The sequence below is a fragment of the Prionailurus viverrinus genome, chromosome C2, assembly GCF_022837055.1.
Source record: "Prionailurus viverrinus isolate Anna chromosome C2, UM_Priviv_1.0, whole genome shotgun sequence".
In the NCBI taxonomy this organism is placed as follows: Eukaryota; Metazoa; Chordata; class Mammalia; order Carnivora; family Felidae; genus Prionailurus; species Prionailurus viverrinus.
In genome coordinates this window covers 27,120,767-27,142,477 of record NC_062569.1, presented here as the reverse complement: position 1 = coordinate 27,142,477, position 21,711 = coordinate 27,120,767, and the positions used below count along the sequence as shown (strand labels likewise).

The following is a 21,711-nucleotide window of genomic DNA, read 5'->3' as shown; positions in this document are numbered from 1 at the left end:
TAATTTAAAATCTCTACTTCCTGCAGTACCTGAGTGGCTCAGTCAGTTGAGCATCTGAATCTTGATTTCAGCTCAGGTCATGACCTCACAGTCCTGAGATTGAGCCCCATATTGGGCTCTGTGCTCATAGCATGGAGCCTCCTTGGGATTCTCTTCGATTCTCTTCTCTTCTCTTCTCTCTCTCAAAATCAATAAATGAACTTTAAAAATTAAAAATTAAATCTCTACTTCCTAAGATGTTTATAAATTGTTCTTTTTTTTACAAGTCTATCTGTAAGTTTAATAATTCAGAAACTTTTAAAACCAAAGTTTCAGTGATAAATTACAATAAGAGGTGGAGTAAGACACCATAAATTAATCAAATTGACCTATCAAAAAAATACACTGAAATCAATATAAACACTTGTGGAATAGGGCAATCAAAGATTTGGTCCCTCTACTAAAATGATCATGGGCTGGCAAAGACTGACAGACAACTCTGGAATCAAAAACTGAAAACAACCAGGGAAGTGCTTAATAAAGAAAAAGGCAGCTCAATTTAGGTAAGAAGGCACCATGGCATTTTTGTTCACCTGTCTACTATTCACCACTGCCCAGAGAAGCAGTGCTGGCTGTGGGGACAGAAGTGAGTCTTCTTGCTGCAGATTATGGGTAGTCAGGGGCTAACAAAGACCTTGTTCTTAAAATATTGTAGCTGCGTGTTTTGACCTGTCTGGCAGTTCCCTGGGGGACTAGTGCAAAGGCTAATATTTATCTCACAACCTCACGCCAAGCCAGCTACAGTGACTTTCCAGGTATCTGCCAAAAGATTAAGGACACATAGTAGCAGGCCAGGGACCAGGAATAAGGCAAGCAGCAGATACAACCAAAAGACTGGGAAGAAAAAAGCCAAGGAGGAAGTTCTGTGAGGGAATAAAGTTTTGTGAGGGAAGTTTTGGAAGGGCCACCACTTATGCCAGGCAAGACAGAGGGCAAAATGCATGCCCATAACCAGAGGCATGCTCAGAAAGCCCTGAGAAGACCCGAGACTTGCACCTCTGACAGGTCTGTGGATTTGGCACAAGTAGGTGAAGGTGAAGGCAGAGTTGTAGGCAGATGATCAATGATCAAGAAGTGCCCCAACTCAAAGACAAGCTGCAAAGACCAGGAGAACAGTATTTCATTTCCATCTTTGGCTCCAGACAGATAAGACTGACGGCTGAGATAATGGAACAGAAACTTCAGTGACCATACACACAAGGAAGGGTCTTTGCAAACCACCACCCTCCCCCCCACCAAAAAAAATTCAACCACTGCAATCCTCAACAATCAAAAATAACAAATTTTGAGGAAGGGCACAACCTCATTTACAGAATTATGACAGCATAATATTCAAAATACAAAGTTTTCAACAAAAAATTACAAATACAAAGAAACCAAAAAGTATGATCTATTCACAGGAAAAAATAAACTGACAGAAATCATCCCTCAGCAAGGCCAGACACTAGACTTACTGGAAAGACTTTAAATCAACTGTCTTAAATATGCTTAATAAACTAAAGAAAACCATGGACAAAAAACTAAAGGAAATCAGGAAAACAATTTTTTAAAAAAGCATTACAATGAAGAGAAAGAAAATATTTGCAAGAAATAGAAATCCTGATGCTGAAAAGTACAACCACTGAAATAATAAGTTCACTAGAGGGGTTCAACAGCAGATCTGGAAAAGGAAGGGGGAAAAATGAGCAAACAAAAAAACAGGGCAATTGAAATTAACCAATCTGAAGGACAGAGAGGAAAAAAAAGAAAAATGACAGAGCTAACGGTACCTGTGGGACATCATCAAACATACCAATATAAGCATAAGGTAAGTCTCAGGGAGAAAAAAAGAAATGGGTAGAAAGAATATTTGAAGAGATAATGAATGAAAACTTGCCAAATTTAATAAAAGATATGAAATCTATGGATCAGAGAAGCTCAATAAACTCCAAATAGGAAAAACTCGAAGCCATCTAGACTGAGACATAATCAAACTGTTAAAAGACAGAGACACAATCTTGAAAACAGCAAATGTGAAGCAACTTGTCATGTACAAGGAATCCTCAATAAGACTAGCAGCCTATTTCTTATCAGAAACCACGGAGGCTGGGACCAGTAAACCTATCTAAAGTACTGAAAGAAAAACAAAAAAACTAATGAAAAGAAGTCTACATCTAGCAACACTATCTTTTAAAATGAAGAAGAATTAAGACATTCCCACCTAAACAAAAGCTAAGATAATTTATTTCTAGTAGACGTGCCCCACAAGAAATGCTAAAGGAGAGTCCTTCAAGCTAAAACAAAAGGAGAGTAGAAAGTAATTCGAAGCCATATGAAGAAAGGAAGAATTCCAGTAAAGGTAACTACACAGAGAAATATAAATGTCAGCATTATTGTATTTTGACTTTGTAACTCCTCTATTTTTCCTATCTGATTTATATAAAGCACTGACAAATTTATGGTTAATGGGCACAGAATGCTTAAAAACATAATTGGCGACAACATGAAGGTGGTGGAAAAGTGAGCTGCAGAGGAGCAAAATTTTTGCGGGCTATTGAAGTAAAGATGGTATCAATTCAAACAACTGTTCTAAATTTAAGATGTTAATTGTAATCTACACAGTAACCACTAAGAAAATATGTAAAAAAATATACAGAAAAAAAAATTTCAGGAGGTACTCAAAGCATATTTTTTTTAAATAGCAAATACAAAAAAAGGGATTGGAGGAACTTAGGAACTTAAAAACTATAGCAAAATGGCATTAGAAAGTTCTCTATCAAAAATCACTTTAAACATACATAGATTTACAATTGTATGGTATACACATACAATAGAACACTATTTGGCAATGAAAATGGATGAAATATTGATACATGCTACAATAGAGATAAACCCTGAAAACACCGTGAACTGAAAAAAGCCAGACACAAAAGACTACAATGTATTTAATCCCATTTATAATGAAATGCTCAGAATAGGCATGTGTATACAGACAGAACAAGCAGATTAGTGGCTACCAGGCTCTGGGGCAGAAGAGAGACTATAGAGACTACTAAAAGGTAAATGTTTCCTCTTGGGAGTGATAAAAATGTTCTATAGCTAAGATTGTGGTGATGGCTGCACAATTCAGACTATAGGGAAAACCAATGAATGATACATTTTAAATGTGTAAATTGTTTGAATGTGAATTATATCTCAATAAAGTTGTTTTTTGGGTTTTTTTGTTTTTTTGTTTTTTTTTTTTTTTACCTTTTTATATGTGGTAAATAGACCAGCACTTTGGGCATGGACTAAATGCTAGTTAAGAATGCAGGATCTTGAGCTCAACATCACTCATCATCAGGGAAATACAAATCAAAACCATGATGAGATACCACCTCACGCCTGTCAGAATGGCTAAAATCAACAACACAAGAAACAACAGGTGTTGGCAAGGATGTGGAGAAAATGAACCCTCTTACACTGTTGGTGGGAATGCAAAATGGTACAGCCACTGTGGAAAACAGTATGGAGGTTCCTCAAAAAGTTAAAAATAGAACTACTCTACAATCCACCAGTTGCACTACATATCTACCCCAAGGCTACAAACATACAGATCCCAAAGGGCACATGCACCCCGATGTTTACGGCAGCAGTGTCAACAACAGCCAAACTATGGAAAGAGCCCAAATGTCCACTGACTGGTGAATGAATAAAAAAGATGTGGTATACATATAATGAAATATTACTCAGCCATCAAAAAGAATGAAATGTTGCTGTTTGCAACAACATTGATACAGTGTATTATGCAAAGCAAAATAAGTCAGTCAAAGACAAATCATGCAGAACTTATATGATTTCACTCATATGTGGAATTTAAGAGACAAACAGGTAAACATATATAAGGGGGGAGAAGAGAGAGAGAAACTAACCATAAGATACTCTTAAAGATAGAGAACAGACTGAAGGTTGGTGCAGGAAGGTGCGGGGTGGGGAGGGGCAGGGATGGGCTAGATGGGCAATGGATATTGAGGAGGAAACTTGTTATGATGAGCACTGGGTGTTCTATGTTAAGCGATGAATCACTGAATTCTAATCCTGAAAACAATATTAAACTGTATGTTAACTAAATAAAATTTTGACAAAAAAATAAAAGAGAGACAGAGAGAGAATGCAGAATATTGGACCCACACCTGAGCTGCCAAAACAGAACCCAGATGATTCTTCTTTTTTTTTTCCAATATATGAAGTTTACTGTCAAATTTGTTTCCATACAACACCCAGTGCTCATCCCAACAGGTGCCCTCCTCAATACCCATCACCCACCCTCTCCTCCCTCCCACCCCCCATCAACCCTCAGTTTGTTCTCAGTTTTTAACAGTCTCTTATGCTTTGACTCTCTCCCACTCTAACCTCTTTTTTTTTTTTTTCCTTCCCCTCCCCATGGGTTCCTGTTAGGTTTCTCAGGATCCACATAAGAATGAACACATATGGTATCTGTCTTTCTCTGTATGGCTTATTTCACTTAGCATAACACTCTTCAGTTCCATCCATGTTGCTACAAAGGGCCGTATTTCATTCTTTCTCAATGCCACGTAGTACTCCATTGTGTATATAAACCATAATTTCTTTATCCATTCATCAGTGGATGGACATTTAGGCTCTTTCCATAACTTGGCTATTGTTGAGAGTGCTGCTATAAACATCGGGGTACTGATGCACAGAACCCAGATGATTCTTAAATGTAATGCCCTAGGGCAACTCTCTGTCACAGTTGGAAAACTGAGACCCTAAAAATAGTTAAGTGGCTTACCTAAACTCACATAGTCAATTCATTTCATAAGACACATTTTATTCTTTGAATCACAACTGTTTGCAAGTTGAGGTCTCCCAGCAGAAAGGACAAAAACTGTACCTTTTTCAGTCCAAGCCCTGAAGCCTGGTACAGTGTTCTACACACAATACTCAAACATTTACTGAATGACTAAAATGACCTCATAACACAGACTGATATCCAAAGGGAGAGATTATATTTGCCTATATTAGCTTCATTACCAAAATAAGTAAATTTAACATATCATGACATGTTTGTATTCTAGCAAATGTTTGAAAAGATCCTTTTTTGAAAAAGCACAGCAAACAATATTAGAATTGAGTTTTACCAGAAAATCAAGGCTTTCATTGAGTAAATGGAAAATTTATTCTACAACTCAGGAAGTCAGAATGCTCTAACACAGAAAGCTCTTCTAATGAAATCAGCCAACAAAGAGGAAGGTGCTTGTTAGTAGTTAACAAAAATATGTGAAAGAGTGTAAGCTTTACAGAAAAGGATATAACAGCTAAGTAAAGTTGCAGTCAAGGAGACTATCTCTGACTCCTTGAGTTGGTAGTTAGCCAAGTAGATCTGTGCTCATTATCTTTGTTTTTTACTTGGGAAGGGAGAAACAGGGAGGAACGATCATAAAGACACCAATAACTACTCACTGAGCTGAACTGCTATTCTATAAGAAAGTATATGGATTCGTGAGGTTAAAAGGCTCACTATATAATGCCAACTGCCTTGTTTTAAGTTTGGACTTCTGACCATGGCCCCGGTAGACTACGACTCCTAATAGAGATTATCTTTCAGAGATTTAATTGCTCTGGTAATCTAGTGTCCTAAAAATGGCTAATTCTTGGCTCTCGGGCATATAAGTGGTAGTTCTCTTTAAAAAGTTTGATACATTCAGGGGTGCCTGGGTGGCTCAGTCAGTTAAGCGTCCGACTTCAGCTCCGGTCATGATCTCGCGGCTCGTGAGTTCGAGCCCCACGTTGGGCTCTGTGCTGACAGCTCAGAGCCTGGAGCCTGCTTCGGATTCTGTGTCTCCCTCTCTCTATGCCCCTCCCCTGTTCACGCTCTGTCTCTCTCTGTCTCAAAAATAAATTTAAAAAACATAAAAATAAATAGATAGATAGATAGATAGATAGATAAATAAATAAAAAGTTTGATGCATTTAGAAAATCAGCATATCAAAAACTGGGTTCAAAAATAGAAGGCAACTGTACCCAATACCTAGATCTTGAAGACAGTTTCAAAGAATGACCTAAGCTAATCACGAGCACAAGAGCCACAAGAGAAAGTGTCAATGGACTTAATCATGTAGAACTTCAAGTAAAAGAAAATCTTGCTACATTTCAGGCAACATTTTGGGCCTAGTTAGAAAGTTAAACCTGACAGAGGTAAAATATTTTCAATAGAAGAAAGAAACTCTTTTCCTCTGATTCTTAGATTGTTTTCTCTTACAAAGAACTCTTTGTTCAAATATTGATACAGACTTTACCTGAAACAGTAAGAAAAATATGCTGTGTTTCCAAAAAGGCGAAATGTACTGTTATGCAGACATGGTCTATAAGACTCCTTCATCTAAAGTCATTGTCTGACCAATCCATTGACTACCACCAATTAATGGCCAGTGGTGCCTCTTCTCAAATACTACTAAACATTAAAATAAAAATTCTCAGAAAAGTACTGAAAAACATACCCATAGTTCAATTCTCTAAGTTTTACTGGCCCAGCTCCATGAGTAACTCTAAGGCTAAGTTGACAAGGTTAGTGCCACCAACACATACTGGCTCATTCCTTGGTTATGGAAAATGACACAGGCCAAGAAACAAAATACAGAATGCCTTAAGTTATCAATATTAATCTTCTTTCGAAAGAAAGAAATGGTAGTCTCAGACTGCTATGGACTGAATTATGTCCTGCTAAAATTCATGTTGAAGCTTTAATCTCCAATTTTGGCATATCACCTTGGGAGGTAATTAGGGCTAGATAAACTAGTCTGGATGAGGCCTTCACAATGGGATTAGTGGCTTTATAAGAAGTGGAAGAGAGAGAGCAATCACTCTCTCAACCTGTCCAGTCTATGGTATTTGATTATAGCAGCCTGACCTGACTTTAGACACAGCTTATAAACAGGTAATACTACATAAAAGTTGTATAGCAGTCAAATCTCTGAACATGCAGACCAGATGCAACTGAACACCCAGGCAAGATTTATAGTCAAAATCTGAACCATCAAAATTTACGACAGGAACCCTAGAGTAGCAGCATGACAACACTAAAGTGGCAACCTTGGTCTTAGACCACACCCACAAGAAGAGAACTCTACTGCAAAAGTCCAGATGCTTGCTTTTTCTAAAGTGAAATCCACGTTTTATTTTGAGAAATTAATAGTATCTCAAGGTAACTGAATTTTTGGTTTCCTTTAAATCTTAATGAAGAGCTTATTTCACATAAGAATATCAAACAAATGACCAGGTAGCCTTAAAAAAACCATCCAAAGATCGCCATAGCCTAATTCAGCAAATAACACTCCAAAAAGCCAACTTAATTCCGAAAATAGCCTCAGTGGCCAGAAGAACTGACCTCAACAGCCTTATTATGTTGTAGGTCAATATGTTTAAATCCAGAAGCAACACAAAAGTTTCAAATCTTTTTAGAAAATTGTTAGAAGTCTGCTTGAGGTACCAAGGTTATAGGTAAATTGAGTAGGGCAGAAAAGTGATAAAGGATTCAGAGATGTTCAACTATATACATAAACATGGATTAACTAGAAGAAAATCAACCTAACTATATATAGCACTGCCAAATCAAATATGTGCTAATGAAAGTGTCTGAAAAGTTAACAGATTGGGGGAAAACATTTAACAACAAATTACTCCACAAAGCATATGCTTTCAATTGTTACATCAAACTTTAAAAATGTCAAAATCTCCCTTACCGAACTCACAATAAGTCTTCAAAGTATATTTGCTGAGTGGATAAAATACATACTAATCCAGAACTCTTGACTAGTTTTTTTCCTACTTGCACATAAAATCTGAAATAATTCTTAGATGAATTAACCCTTATTTAAGTAAAAACCCTAAAATACTTTATCAAGTCAAATGGTGTTTTGAAGTTGCTATGTCATTATACCGCTCAAAATGTTCAAACATTGGGAAACACCATCTTCTGACTATCCCACTGAGGAGGTCTGCTTCTCAACTGGAAGAGAAGCACTCAAGTGCTTCTGGACATAAACTCCACGAATTCAAATTAGGACCCTTTGGGGAAAGGGAAAATGATTTATATCAAATGACAGGCCTACCATATCTCTAAGGAAGAATAATCCAAGGTCTTGTCATAAACTAGGTATTAAGGATAGAAGAGAGAAAGAAGAAATGAGTACAAAGAGATGTAACATAAAAAGATAAACTAAGGGCAGAAATAAAGAGAATTCACAACATTCCCTATACTTGCTATCAATTATTTCCACTCACCAATTAAAGCAGTATGGTATCTTCTTAAGGAAAAATTTTAAGTATTTGAAAATTACTCCAGGATTAAATGAAGTCTGTTCTTACTCTAGTTCAAAAAGGTTCTTCAGGCTTTCTTACCTCTGAGAACACTCAAATTTGGGGATACTATAAGTACTCAAAAGACTGACAGCTCTATAAGTGTTAATGAAGCCTGTTTATTCCAAAAGTAGATGAGACTGGCATGCTAATAGGCTATAAAGGCCTCTTACACTAGGTGCCAAACTCTATTTTCTAGCCCATCAATCTATTCTACATACTGCAGCCAGATTAAGGGCAAGATTATTTGCTGGCTGCATTATACCTTGAAAGCTAATCCCTAATCAATAAAATCTGAAGTAGAGCTTTGCATCCAAGGTCCCCTGAATCTTATTCCACCATACATTTTCTACCCTTAACATATTCTAGCCTGGTCCTATACACTGGGACATTCCCAGTGATCTGAATACTGTTGCTTCATTGTCTTCGTCATCTCTGGGCAGTACTACCCTTCAATTCTCACCACCAAAGCCATGTTATCTGAAGCATTATTTGACTTGACTGAAATCAGAAGTAACCACTCCTTTCTCTAAATTTTCACACTCCATACTTTGTACTTCTCTTAGTCACTTACCAGGTTCTACCTTATTTTATGGTGAGTGGTTTATGTACACAAATAGTATACTCCCTGATCACAAGAATTCATTACATCATCTTTGTGTCTTCCCCAAGGCCTAACACACATTTCCGTAATGATCAGCTGATTCACTAATGGACACCTCAAAAGACTCTGTGGTTAAGACACATGTATTTTAAGAAAACATGTTATATATGTCATTTTTTAAACTCGAAAACCGAATGTTCAAATTAACTATATATTAATATTTTTTAGATACCAAGAGAGTGAGAGGGGGAGAGGGACATAAAGGGGGAAAGGGAGAGAGAGAGGAAGGGAGGGAGGAGGGAGGGAGACAGAGGGAGGGAGAGAATGAATCTTAAGCAGAGTTGGACCCAGGACTCAATCCCACAACACTTGGATCATAACCTGAGCCAAAATCAAGAGTCGGACACTCAACTGACTGAACTACCCAGGTGCCCCAACTATGAATTCTTACAATACTAATGTCTATCCTTTAATCTACATCCGAGTATTTGCTCTGCTCACACACAGATCACCAAATGCTATGGTCTGAATATCTGTGTCCCTCCCAACTTTATATATTGAAATACTAACTCTCAAACATGAGGTATTAGGAGGTGTGACTTTTCAGATGTGCTAAAATGAGGGTGGAGCTCTCATGAATGGAATTAGTGTTCTTATAAAAGAGACTTCACAGAGCTCCCTCACCCCTGCCACCATATGAGGACAGAGAGAAGGCACCAGCTATGAACCAAAAAGATGGCCCTCACCAGAATGCAACTGGGCTGGCCCACTGATCATGGATTTCCCAGCCTCCAGAACTATGAGAAATAATTTTCTGTTGTTTATAAGTGACCCAGTCTGGGGGCGCCTGGGTGGCGCAGTCGGTTAAGCGTCCAACTTCAGCCAGGTCACGATCTCGCGGTCCGTGAGTTCGAGCCCCGCGTCAGGCTCTGGGCTGATGGCTCAGAGCCTGGAGCCTGTTTCCGATTCTGTGTCTCCCTCTCTCTCTGCCCCTTCCCCGTTCATGCTCTGTCTCTCTCTGTCCCAAAAATAAATAAAAAAAGTTGAAAAAAAAAAAAATTAAAAATAAATAAATAAATAAGTGACCCAGTCTGTAGTATTTTGTTATAGCAGCCCAAAGAAACTAAAACACCAAACTTACCTCAAACAAACGTAAGTCAGCAGGAACTCTGTCCCCAACAGAAAGGTAAACTGTATCACCTGGAACCAAGTCTCGAGCCAGCGTATGTTCCAATTTTCCTTCACGCACACTGCAATATGAAACAGAAACAACCATGGCTGAAAAAAGAAAGCCATGCCACTTACATAAAATAATTCTAGTGGGCTTGCCTAAGGAAAAATATATTGTAGTATTACTACTTCAAAGAAGGTAAGTCAAATATAAGAAACCACAAAATAATTATCTTTCTACTCTTGGTAATGAAGATGTTCACATGACAAAAAAAAAAGCACTAGAAAAAGTGACCAGTTATTGTCCAAATTGAAGATGTGAAAACTGAAGCAATCTTCTTATTCATCTGAGTCTGACTGAGCATTACTGCACCCATGACAGTGCTTAGCACACAGTCTCACACAAAAACAACTCTGTTGAATAAATCCATGTCTCAAGAATCTCAGTATTAGTCCTTTAAAGTTGTAATATTACAACTTGCTGCACTGAACAGAACATGAAGTTTTCATGTTAGATTAACCATTTCTACCTTATTGTCAGACACATCTGGTGCCAAAAGGTATACTATACTACTCACAATCAACTCCTAAGAGTGAAAATCCATTTTCATTTGTCTCCATGTATTTTTTTATTTCCTCTTGGATTTTTTGGCTGACCCATTCTTTAGTAGCATGTCATGTAGCTTCCATGTATTTGTGTTCTTGCCAGATTTTTTCTTATGATTTCTAGTTTCAGACCACTGTGGTCAGAAAAGATGCATAATATGATTTCAATCTTTTTTAGTTTATTGAGGCTTGTTTTGTGGCCTAATATGTGATCTATTCTGAAGAATGTTATCTGTGTACTTGAACAGAATCTGCAATCCACTATTTTTGGATGGAATGTTCTGAATATATCTATTAGGTCCATATGGTCTAATGTGTCATTCAAAGCCACTGTTTCCTTACTGGTTTTCTAAAAAAAAATCAATGGTCCAAAATCTTTGAGACATAGCAAAAACTGTTCTATAAGGGAAGTTTATAGCAATATAGGTCTATCTCAATAAACAAGAAAAATCTCAAATAAACCTAAAGAAGCTGGAAAAAGAAGTACAAAGCCTAGAGCCAGCAGAAGAAACAAAATAATAAACATTAGAGCACAAATAAATTAAATGGAGACCAAAAAAACAATAGAACAGATCAATAAAACCAGGAGCCAGTTCTTTGAGAAGATCAACAAAATTGATAAAACCTTTAGCCAGATTCCTCAGGAGGACTCAAGTAAATAAAATGAGAAATGAAGTAGGAAAAATAACAACTGACACCACAGAATTACAAAGGACTATAAGAGAATATTATGACACAATATATGCCAACAAACTGGACAACGTTGAAGAAATGGATAAACACCTAGAAACATATAACCTTCCAAGACTGAATCAGAAACAAAGAAAATTTAAACAGACTGATTACTAACAATGAAATTGAATCAGTAATCAAAACATTCCCAACAAATAAAAGTCCAGGACCGGAGAGCTTCACAGGGGAATTCTACCAAGCATTTAAAGAAGAGTTGAAGGGGCCTGCCTGGGTGGCTCTGTTGGTTAAGCGTCCAACTTCGGCTCAGGTCATGATCTCACAGTTCGTGAGTTTGAGCCCCACATCGGGCTCTGTGCTGACAGCTCAGAGCCTAGAGTGGGCTTCAGACTCTGTGTTCCTCTCTCGCTCTGCCCCTCCCTTGCTCACGCTCTGTTTCTCTCTCTCAAGAATAAATAAACAAAACATAGAAAGAAAGGAAGGAAGGAAGGAAGGAAGGAAGGAAGAAAGAAAGAAAGAAAGAAAGAAAGAAAGTAAAAGTTAATACCTATTCTTCTCAAACAATTCCAAAAACATAGAAGAGAAAGAAAAGCTTTCAGGTTCATCCTATAAGGTCAGCATCATCCTGACACTAAAACCAGATAAAGACACTACAAAAAACAAAAACTACAGGCCAATATCTCTGATGAACACAGATGTAAGATCCTCAACAAAATATAAGCAAACCAAATCCAACAACACATTAAAAATATCCTTCGCCACAATCAAGTGGGATCTATTCCAGGGATGCAAGAGTGGTTCAATGTTTTCAAATCAATCAACATGACGCATCACATTAACAAGAGAAAGGGTAAGAACCATATAATGATCTCAACAGATGCAAAATAAGTATTTAACAACCTACTCGTGACAAAAACCTCAAAAAGGAGGTTTAGAGTGAAGACACATTAACATTAACAAAGGCCATATATGAAAAACCCACAGCTAACACCATACTCAATGGTGAAAAACTGAGACCTTTTCCTCTAAGATCAGGAACAAATCAAGGATGTCCACTCTCACCACTTTTATTCAACATAGTACTGAAAGTTCTCACCACAGCAATCAGACAAGAAAAAGAAATAAAAGGCATCCAAATTGGTATGGAGGAAATAAAACTGTCACTATTCGCAGATGACAAGTTATTATATACAGGAAACCATAGAGTCCACCTATAAACTACTGGAACTGGGAACACCTGGATGGTTCAGTCAGTTAAGCATCCAAATCTTGACTTTATCTTAGGTCATCATCTCATAGTTTGTGGGATCAAGCCCCACGTCAGGCTCCAAGCTCACAGAACAGAGCCTGCTTGGGATTTTCTCTCTCTGCCCCTCCCCTGCTTGCATGCTCTCTCTCTCTCTTTCTCAAAACAATTAACATTAAAAAAAAAAAAATACTGGAACTGATAATGAATTCAGTCAAGGCACAAGATACAAAATTAATATACAGTAATCTGTTGCATTTCTATACACTAATAAGGAAACAGCAGAAACAGAAAACAATCCCATTTACAACTGCATCAACAAGAATAAAATACCTAGCAATAATAAACTTAACCACAGAAGTGAAAGATCTACACTCTAAAAATTATAACACACTGATGAAAGAAACTGAAGCTGATACAAATGAGAAGACAGACACAGACCAATGGCACAGGATAAGAAAGCCCAGAGATAAACCCACACTTATATGGTCTATTAATCTACAACAAAAGAGGCAAGAAGATAAAATGGGGGAAAGACAGTCTCTTCAACAAACGGGTACTGGTAAAACTGGAGAGCTACATGTAAAAGAATGAAACTAGACCACTTTCTTACACCATAAATAAAAATAAACTCAAAATGGATTAAAGACCTAAATCTAAGACCTAAAACTATAAAACTCCTAGAATAAAACACAGGCAGCATTTCTTTGACCTCTGCCATAGAAACAATTTTCTAAATGTTTCCTCAGGCAAGGGAAACAAAAGCAAAATTAACTATTGGAACTACACCAAAATAAAAAGCTTATGCACAGCAAAGAAAACCATCAAAAAAACAAAACAGCAACCTACTGAATGGAGAAGATATTTGCAAATAATATATCGAATAAAGGATTAATATCCAAAATATATAAAGAACTTATACACCTCAACCAAAAAAACCCCACAAATAATCCAATTAAAAATGGGCAGAAGAGGGGCGCCTGGGTGGCGCAGTCGGTTAAGCGTCCGACTTCAGCCAGGTCACGATCTCGCGGTCCGTGAGTTCGAGCCCCGCGTCGGGCTCTGGGCTGATGGCTCAGAGCCTGGAGCCTGTTTCCGATTCTGTGTCTCCCTCTCTCTCTGCCCCTCCCCCGTTCATGCTCTGTCTCTCTCTGTCCCAAAAATAAATAAACGTTGAAAAAAAAAAATTTAAAAAAAAAAAAAAATGGGCAGAAGAATAAATAGACAGTTTTCCAAAGAAGGCAAACAGATGACAATAGACACATGAGAAGATGCTCAACATCACTAATCATCAGGGAAATGCAAATCAAAACCATAATAAGCAGGGTCCCTCGGTGGCTCAGTTGATTAAGCATCCAACTCTTGATTTCGGCTCAGGTCATGATCTTATGTTTCATGAGTTCAAGTCCCACACTGGGCTCCGCACTGGCAGTATGGAGGCTGCCTGGGATTTTCTCTCTCTCTCCATCTCTCTCTGCTCCTCCCCATTTGCACATACACCCGCTCTCGCGATCTCTCAAAATAAGTAAACTTAAAAAAGAAACACACAGTAAGGCATCACTTTACATCCATGAGAATGGCTACAATCAAAAAGACAAGAGGGGCGCCTGGGTGGCGCAGTCGGTTAAGCGTCCGACTTCAGCCAGGTCATGATCTCGCGGTCCGTGAGTTCGAGCCCCGCGTCGGGCTCTGGGCTGATGGCTCAGAGCCTGGAGCCTGTTTCCGATTCTGTGTCTCCCTCTCTCTCTGCCCCTCCCCCGTTCATGCTCTGTCTCTCTCTGTCTCAAAAATAAATAAAACGTTGAAAAAAAAAAAAAAGACAAGAAACAATAAGCGCTGGTGAGCATGCAGAGAAGAAGGAACCCTCACGCACTGTTGGTAGGAATGCAAACTGGTGCTGCCACTGTGGAAACCAGTATGGAGGTTCCTCAAAAAATTAAAAAATAGAATTACCATATGATCCAATAATTCTACTACTAGGTATTTACCCAAAGAAAATGAAAACACTAATTAAAAAAGATATAGGCATGCCTGTTTATTGCAGCACTATCTACAACAGCCAAGATACGGAAGCAACCCAAGTGTCCATCCACAGATGAATGGATAAAGATGTGGCATGTACATACACATATGTACATACACACACACGCTGGAATATTACTCAGCCATAAAAAAGAGTGAGATTTCACCATTTGCAACATGGATGGATCTAGAGGATGTAATGCTAAGTGAAATAAGTCTGAGAAAGACAAATACCATATGATTTCACTCATATGTGGAATTCAAGAAGCAAAACTGATGAACAAAGAAAAAAGAGACAAAAACAAAACAAAACAGACTCTTAAATACTGAGAACAAGTTGGTGACCACCAGAGGGAAGATGGGTGAGGTTAAGGGTGAAACAGATAAAGGGGATTAAGAGTACCTTACATGATGAGTACTGAGTAATGTATAAACCTGCTGAATCATTACAGACTTGAAACTAATATAACACCGTATGTTAATTATACTTCAAGTGAAAAAAAAGAGGGACACCTGGGTGTTTCAGTCGGTTAAGCATCCAACTTCGGCTCAGGTCGTGATCTCACCATTCGTGGGTGTGAACGATGTGTCCAGCTCTGCACTGACAGCTCAAAGCCTGGAACCTGCTTCGGATTCTGCGACTCCCTCCCTGTCTCTCTCTCTCTCTCTCTCTCTCTCTCTCTCTCTCTCTGTGCCCCTCCCCGGCTTGTGTACACTCTTTCTCTCTCTCAAAAATAAACATTTCTTTTTAATTTTTTAATTAAAAAAAAAAGGTAGAACATATCAGAAACAAGAATCATACCAATGGCATTCTGGTGGCATAAGTTTACTCAGTTCTTCAAGAGATTTTTCTGAACGATATTCCTATTTAGAAAAAAAAAAACACAGAACATAATATTAAGAGAAAACATTTATAAAGAAATACAAACACATATGTTCCTACGTACATGTTTCATGTTAGACTTAAGTAAATATTAATCTCATTTTTTAAAAACTTCCCCCAGTTCTTACCTTTTCCTTTACTTGCTTTTATATTCCTAACACATAAAAGCTTGTCCCTTACTAAATGTTAAATTATAGTGACCAATTTTGATAATTAAATATTCCCAATTTTATATGTTAATATTCAATATGAAACCTAGGTCAGTTTATTTATAAGAAAATGAATAATACTCATTAGTGTGTCCAAAGAGTATATAATTTTCAGTCATTAAAAGTTAAGATCATTGAACCTCAGGATTAAGATAATTTTACTTTTAGTGTTTAATGACTAAGAAGTCAAAGACAATTAACTGCAAGCAACATCTGCTTTGAGGATTTAAACACATGCTAACTGCAGAGGTTTATGGAGTAAGTTTGCTTAGAAAGAACATCTGTTCCGTAAGAGTTAGTTGCGGCTGGCATTACTTTGACAGACACCTTTCCCATCACCCTGAATTATCCAAAAGGGAACATTCTCAGAAGCCCTTACTCTGTGATGCTTCAGCCTTCCTCTGTCCATATAGTCAAAGCTGAGGGTCAGAGACATCCCTCCCCTCACCATACTATTTAGTCCATATTTCCAGGGGCAGTCTTGCTTTACCCAACATCACTGCTATTTTTGTCTCCTGTCTGCACTGAGCACACCAATCTTCTGATCTAAGTTTAAGAAGGGAGAAGGGAGTGCTCTGAAATGACTGCAGTGCTAATACTAATCAAAACTTCACACCCATCACAAACTTTTTCAAGTAGAAAATACAAAGCTGTGTAAGAATAACTGAGGATTAAATCAGTATTCACTTAGACAAGAGGAACAAGTGTGAGTAACATAAATCCATAAATATGGATTTATAAATTGTAAGATACCCCCCCAACCGTAACAAGGATATTAAGGAATTTGAAAGTTTTACCCAAAAGTTCCACAGAAGGGTAGAAAACACCAATTCTAGATCCTAGTAATAAAGGACATAGAAGCTGCCCAATCTTTACCTCCCCTTTCAGACTTCTTAGGCTTTACTCCCTACAACTACAGAGATACTTCTATATCAAAATGACCATTTAACACATCACCAAAAACCTGACAGCCATCTCTAATGAACACTTAAAAGTTATATTTTCAATTTATTGTAAGGTGGCATCAATGTGTGACTATATAAAACAAGCAGCTATTTTCATGGCTATGAGGGTATACAATGGGGTGAGAAATGGAGATTTGAAAAAGGGAAAAAGGAATAAATATACAAACATAAAAGTACTCTCCTAGAAAACATAAAACACAAAACTAAATAAGATATAGCATTAACAATTTCAGATAGAGTTTGGCAGTTTTCTGACAAAGCATTATAGTAAGTTCAACTGGCAACAAATAGGATATTTTTAGAGAGGGGTTTTAACTTCTGTTTATACAATATTTTGTTGGTTTCAAGGTACATTTGGGTAAAAGGCTCATATCTGTATAATGAAACTGGGCTTTTCATAAATGTTTTGGATTTTTTCTTGAGTTTTCCATCAAATGAACCTACCACCAAGATATTAGCAGTTTCTGCCACTGCATTCACAGTGTATATAACACACTATCTTTGTGGAAAATTCCACACTATGTTAAAATCGCAATGTTGTGGGGTTTTTTGAGGTAGGCATTTTCTACGTGCCAACGGAACAACTTACTACAGTCTTCCTATACATAGTGATAATACCGTAGGAATCCTTCTGCAGAAAGTCACTCCATATTTCTTAAGCGTTATTAAAGATGCAAAACGTTCCGGTTACTGGTCAAGTGGGTAGTACCACCCATATGGCTAAATGAAGAGATGCCTTGAAGGACGACCACCCTGGAATGACCTCTGCTAGACTAGCTCCACCTCCCCAAGGCAACTTTTATCTGTTCTAAGCAAGATGATTCCCTGGAAACAGAATCCCTGAAGGTCCACTGATGGAGCTACAAATTTGCTACAGATAATCTGATTCCAACTAACTTTTCTAAAGGGGATTACTGTAAAACTAAGAACTTAATAAATTAGAGATTGCCATAGGAAGCCTGGATAATGATAGCAAATACCCAAGGAACTAACCGTACATAGGAAAATAACCACAATCACTTAAAATAGTCTGAAGATTCAAAACAACATGAACTTGAATATCATATATTACATTTTCCCTAAACTAGAATAATCCTTCTATTCTAATCCTTTAACTATGCTTTAAGACCTTTAATGAGTCTTGCCAACACTGTTCTAAAATATGAAGTTATCAGATATTAAACATAAAAGCCTACATTTTTATCTATGCCTACACTTACAATAAAAATCCTGACATCATCTCCACATTATTCACATTCATTTTTAAAAGGGGTTCTTCATCATGTTTTATTTACTATTTCAATGTCTATGCTGAATAGGAAGTTTGATCCAGATCAGGATGTTCTTTCTGTGGAGGAAATGAGGAATTTAACCCCTGGCCCAATTTTCTAATTGTAAAGAGTTTTTAAACCTGTTGCTAGATTTTATTTCTATTACTGTGCTCTTTGTTTCCATCTGCTTCAATTACCTTTAACTTTGTCAAATAAAAAGCTACACTTTTTTCATGCTACTATCTAAATCAAAGCAGTTAAGTTAGTCCCACAAATCTCCTTGGGGAGCTGACGGTTTCTGAAATAATTTCAAAAACAACAAATTGTTCTGCCCAATATTATCATCTCCCAATAACCACAGATTTTACCATAAGCCACCTTAGTTTTTTTTAAGCAATTAACTAAAATACCATTTTCATGTTGACAAAGTAGGCTGCCTACTCACCTGAACAAAGGCAACTGTAACGACGATAAGTATTGCCTAAACAAAACAAAGAAACCACCTTTTAAATGACACATTTTAACTTCAGAAATAATTGTTTATGGTGTTTTATTTTTCTAACTCTGTCCGCAGTCCCCAGATACCAGACTCTAAGCATGGAGATCAACTGGGGAAGAAATCACAACTTTGCCTTGGGGGAAAAGACTGATAGCTGACAGTGGCTTGCGTTCCCTAGGAAAGCTTCTCAAATTTGATCTCAAGATCCAGATACGCTCTTACAAACTGAAGGCCAGCTTTTGTTTATGTGGGTTATAATCTATTGACATTTACCATAATCAATACTTTCTCAACTGCTCAGTTTTAACTTCTCCTTATATCTAAAAAGTAATAAACCTATCACATGTTAACACATATAACATTTTTTATGAAAAAATACGCTTTTCCAAATAAAACAAATTTGTGAGAAAAGTGAAGTGTTTTCAATTTTTCTATCTTTAATGTCTGCCTTAATACAAAACTAGGGGCACGTGGGTGGCTCAGTTGGTTAAGCATCTGACTTCGGCTCAGGTCACGATCTCACAGTTGGTAAGTTCGAGCCCCGTGTAGAGCCTGGATTCTGTGTCTCCTCTCTCTGCCCCTCCCCCGCTCTCACTCTATGTCTCTCTCTCTCTCAAAGATAAATAAACAATAATAATTTTTTTAAGGGTGCCTGGGTGGCTCAGTCGGTTAAGCGTCCAACTTCGGCTCAGGTCATGATCTCATGGTTCGTGGGTTTGAGTCCCGCTCTGGGCTCTGTGCTCATGGCTCAGAGCCTGGAGCCTGCTTTGGATTCTGTGTCTTCCTCTAGCTCTACCCATCCCCCGCTCATACTCTGTCTTTCTCTGTCTCTCAAAAATAGATAAAACGTTGAATAAAAAAAATTTTTTAATCTTAAAAAAATAATTTTTTAAAAAGGTAGACTCTCATATTTGCTTCTGCATTCAATCTATTATCGTATGTTGATTAGGATGAAATATATGAAGAAAACCTAGGCTCATAGAGATATTGCTGGAAAAGGAAGGAGTATTTTAAAAGCTTTTTCAGATGACTATGGATATTCCTCTTAACTACTATACCATAATTAAACAAGTGTTAGTTACTTAGAAGTAATTTGCAATGTGGAATCTAAACTACTTCAGTGAACTTTTCATAATCTATGATAGTAAAATCTATTGATCTATTTTGCATTTTGAAAGGATCTTTTATCACTGAAAATATTGTAACATCTTGCATTGGTCATTTAGAAAATATTGATTCACTTGGTTATTCAAATCTTTAAGTGACGACACATTTCATAATAGAAAAAAATCATATTCATTGAAATCACTACTGATCTCATTAGAATAATCTTAAATATCAGGAAGCTATCTAGCACATAGTAACTCATAAAAATTCTGCAGAATTCTATCACTTGAATGCTTGAATTTTATCACTGGCAATAAATGCTGTCAGTTATTTTCTTGAAGTGACAGGTTCATTTCACTCACTCTCCTTAAAAAAAGTATGCCAGTTATCTAAGTTTTAATAACCACAGCTTGTCAGGGTGCCTGGGTGACTCAGTCGGTTAAGCGTCCAACTCGGTTTAGGCTAAGGTCATAATCTTGTGGTTTTATGGGTTCGAGTCCCGCATGGGGCTCTGCACTAACAGTGCAGAGAGGGATTCTCTCTCTCCTCCTCCCCCACTACCTGTCTCGCTCTCAAAATAAATAAAAATAAAAACTTAAAAAATAACTATAGTTTGTCTATCATTCATTCTTTCTAATAAAAGTCTAGGTCAGCTCACTACAACTGCCCTTCTGACACAACCGTTGTACTTCAACATACATAAGTCCTTTATGCATGTCAATCACATAGAATATTCAAAAGGTGTGTACTCAACTGTCAAGATTTAATTAAATTAATTTTTACTGCTTTATCAAAAACACTCCTAAGAGAAACAATGAAAGAAAACGATGACTACGAGTATAGTTTGGTGCCATTATTTTAACTTGAGCCAACACTCTTAATAGTTTTACCTGCCACTGCTTTGCACCATTGATGCAAATATCCATAGCAAAAATGTTTTAGTATTATGAAAATAGTTTTGACCTTGCACGCTCCCTGAAAGGGTCTGAGAGACCCCTGGGAGTCCACAAACAAGAGTTTAAGAACTGCAGCTCTAGAGGCACCAGGGTGGCTCAGTCAGTTAAGCGCCCAACTCTTGATTTCAGCTCAGGTCAATGATCTCATGGTTCATGGGATTGAGCCCTACACTGGGCTCTGTGCTGACACTGCAAAGCCTGCTTGGGATTCTCTCTCTCTCTCTCTCTCTCTCTCTCTCTCTCTCTGTCTCTGTCCCTCTCCTGCTCTCTCTCAAAATAGATAAATAAACATTAAAAAAAAAAAAAAAGAATTGCAGTTCTATATTAATTTCTACTGTGTTCTTAAGCACAAACAGGTTGGCTTTAATCAATGCTTGTACTTGTTATAAATTTTTATACTACCATAAAACAGGACAAGAAAAAAAAAGAAGAGGAAACTTTCAATGAAAGCTAAAAGAGCTTAGCCAGAAAGAATAAAATCTTACATAGTAAATATAGTGTTCATGTTAAGTAATATTTTTAATTTCATAATCATCAGGCTTTAGTTCACAGTTAGTCAAAACATTCTCAATTAGAAAGTAAAATAAATTGAAATTTTAACCAGAAATTACTATATTTCATATCTGTAAAATCAGAAGGTTGTTAAATAATTCTCATGCATGCCCATCACAGACCTTGAATATTATCTGAGCTTGTTGCAACGAAAAGCAGAATTTGGATATTAACAAAAAATCCTGAAGTAACATTAAATCATTTCTCAATTCATTTTCCAAAATAAAAGCCAATCCTAATTTAAATGATTATCCAGTAGTTTAAAAATATACATATTTTTTCTTACCACAGTGATACTGACAGCATCATCAAACTGATGCATTAAAACACTGATGACTGCAGAAGCCAGAAGCAGCATAATAAGGGGATTTTTAAACTGAAAGTGAAAACAAACAGCAATTCAACAGTTTTGTATGAACGGCAGTCGTATTCCATCACAACAAAAGCTTATAAAAATAAACTGCTGAGGCATGATTAGAAAATTACGGAGTCTACATCTGAATGAGATTTTATATGTCTCTTCAATTAACAAAAAAAGTACTTATTTAAAAGTCA

The 21,711-nt window shown here is 37.1% G+C and overlaps 1 protein-coding gene across 4 annotated transcripts in view; it reads right to left on the bottom strand.

Moving 5' to 3' along the window:
- ATP2C1 (ATPase secretory pathway Ca2+ transporting 1) overlaps positions 1-21,711 on the bottom strand; it is a 139,261-nt gene that overhangs the window by 69,669 nt on the left and 47,881 nt on the right. For all 4 annotated transcript variants that reach the window (XM_047875526.1, XM_047875527.1, XM_047875525.1 and 1 more), the window contains 4 exons: positions 21,443-21,532; positions 18,488-18,523; positions 15,517-15,578; positions 10,122-10,230 (listed from right to left, as the gene is read on the bottom strand). In XM_047875526.1, coding sequence (XP_047731482.1) covers positions 10,122-10,230; positions 15,517-15,578; positions 18,488-18,523; positions 21,443-21,532 — 297 coding nt within the window. The remainder of the gene's footprint in view (positions 1-10,121; positions 10,231-15,516; positions 15,579-18,487; positions 18,524-21,442; positions 21,533-21,711) is intronic.